This window comes from Phaethon lepturus, unplaced genomic scaffold (assembly GCF_000687285.1).
Source record: "Phaethon lepturus isolate BGI_N335 unplaced genomic scaffold, ASM68728v1 scaffold42971, whole genome shotgun sequence".
Classification (NCBI taxonomy): domain Eukaryota; kingdom Metazoa; phylum Chordata; class Aves; order Phaethontiformes; family Phaethontidae; genus Phaethon; species Phaethon lepturus.
In genome coordinates, this window is record NW_010516310.1 from 1 (window position 1) to 451 (window position 451).

The window sequence follows — 451 nt, forward strand, 5'->3', positions numbered from 1 at the left end:
CGGGACGTGAACGCCTGGATCCCCGCGTTTTGGGTACGGGGGAGACCATTGCGGCCCCCCATTAATTTCCAGCCGAATTCCTTCTGCAGTTGCAGTGCCCAAGCCCTCCTGCTTGCCCCAATACTGGTCAGGGCAAAATGGCTGGTACCAAGGGCTGAAATGACACTCCCCCTCCCCGAGGGCTTCCCTCCCTTTCTCTCGTGATTATCGCCCCTTATTTTTTAATTTCCCGCTTCTTTCCTCACAGCAAATTTATTTATTAACTGAATCGCAAACAACACACACCGAAAAAGCCGCTGGGGGCGAGGGTGGAGGGAGAAGGAGGCCCCGCTATGGCGTTACGTGCCACCATTTGAAGGTGAAGGGCCGTCGCTGGACGTTGGTGCCGCAGCGGACCTCCCCAAGCCTGCCATGGTAGGAGGCCACGTCCTCGAGGAAGCGGCAGCGTAGG

The 451-nt window shown here is 57.6% G+C and overlaps 1 protein-coding gene across 1 annotated transcript in view; it reads right to left on the minus strand.

The window, feature by feature from the left end:
• Positions 1-342: 342 nt before the first annotated feature.
• Positions 343-451, minus strand: part of PADI2 (peptidyl arginine deiminase, type II) — a gene marked incomplete at its 3' end in the record, with an annotated part of 10234 nt that continues 10125 nt past the window's right edge. Inside the window, exon 17 of the mRNA XM_010296017.1 lies at positions 343-445. Within this exon, the coding sequence (XP_010294319.1) occupies positions 343-445 (103 nt within the window). The remainder of the gene's footprint in view (positions 446-451) is intronic.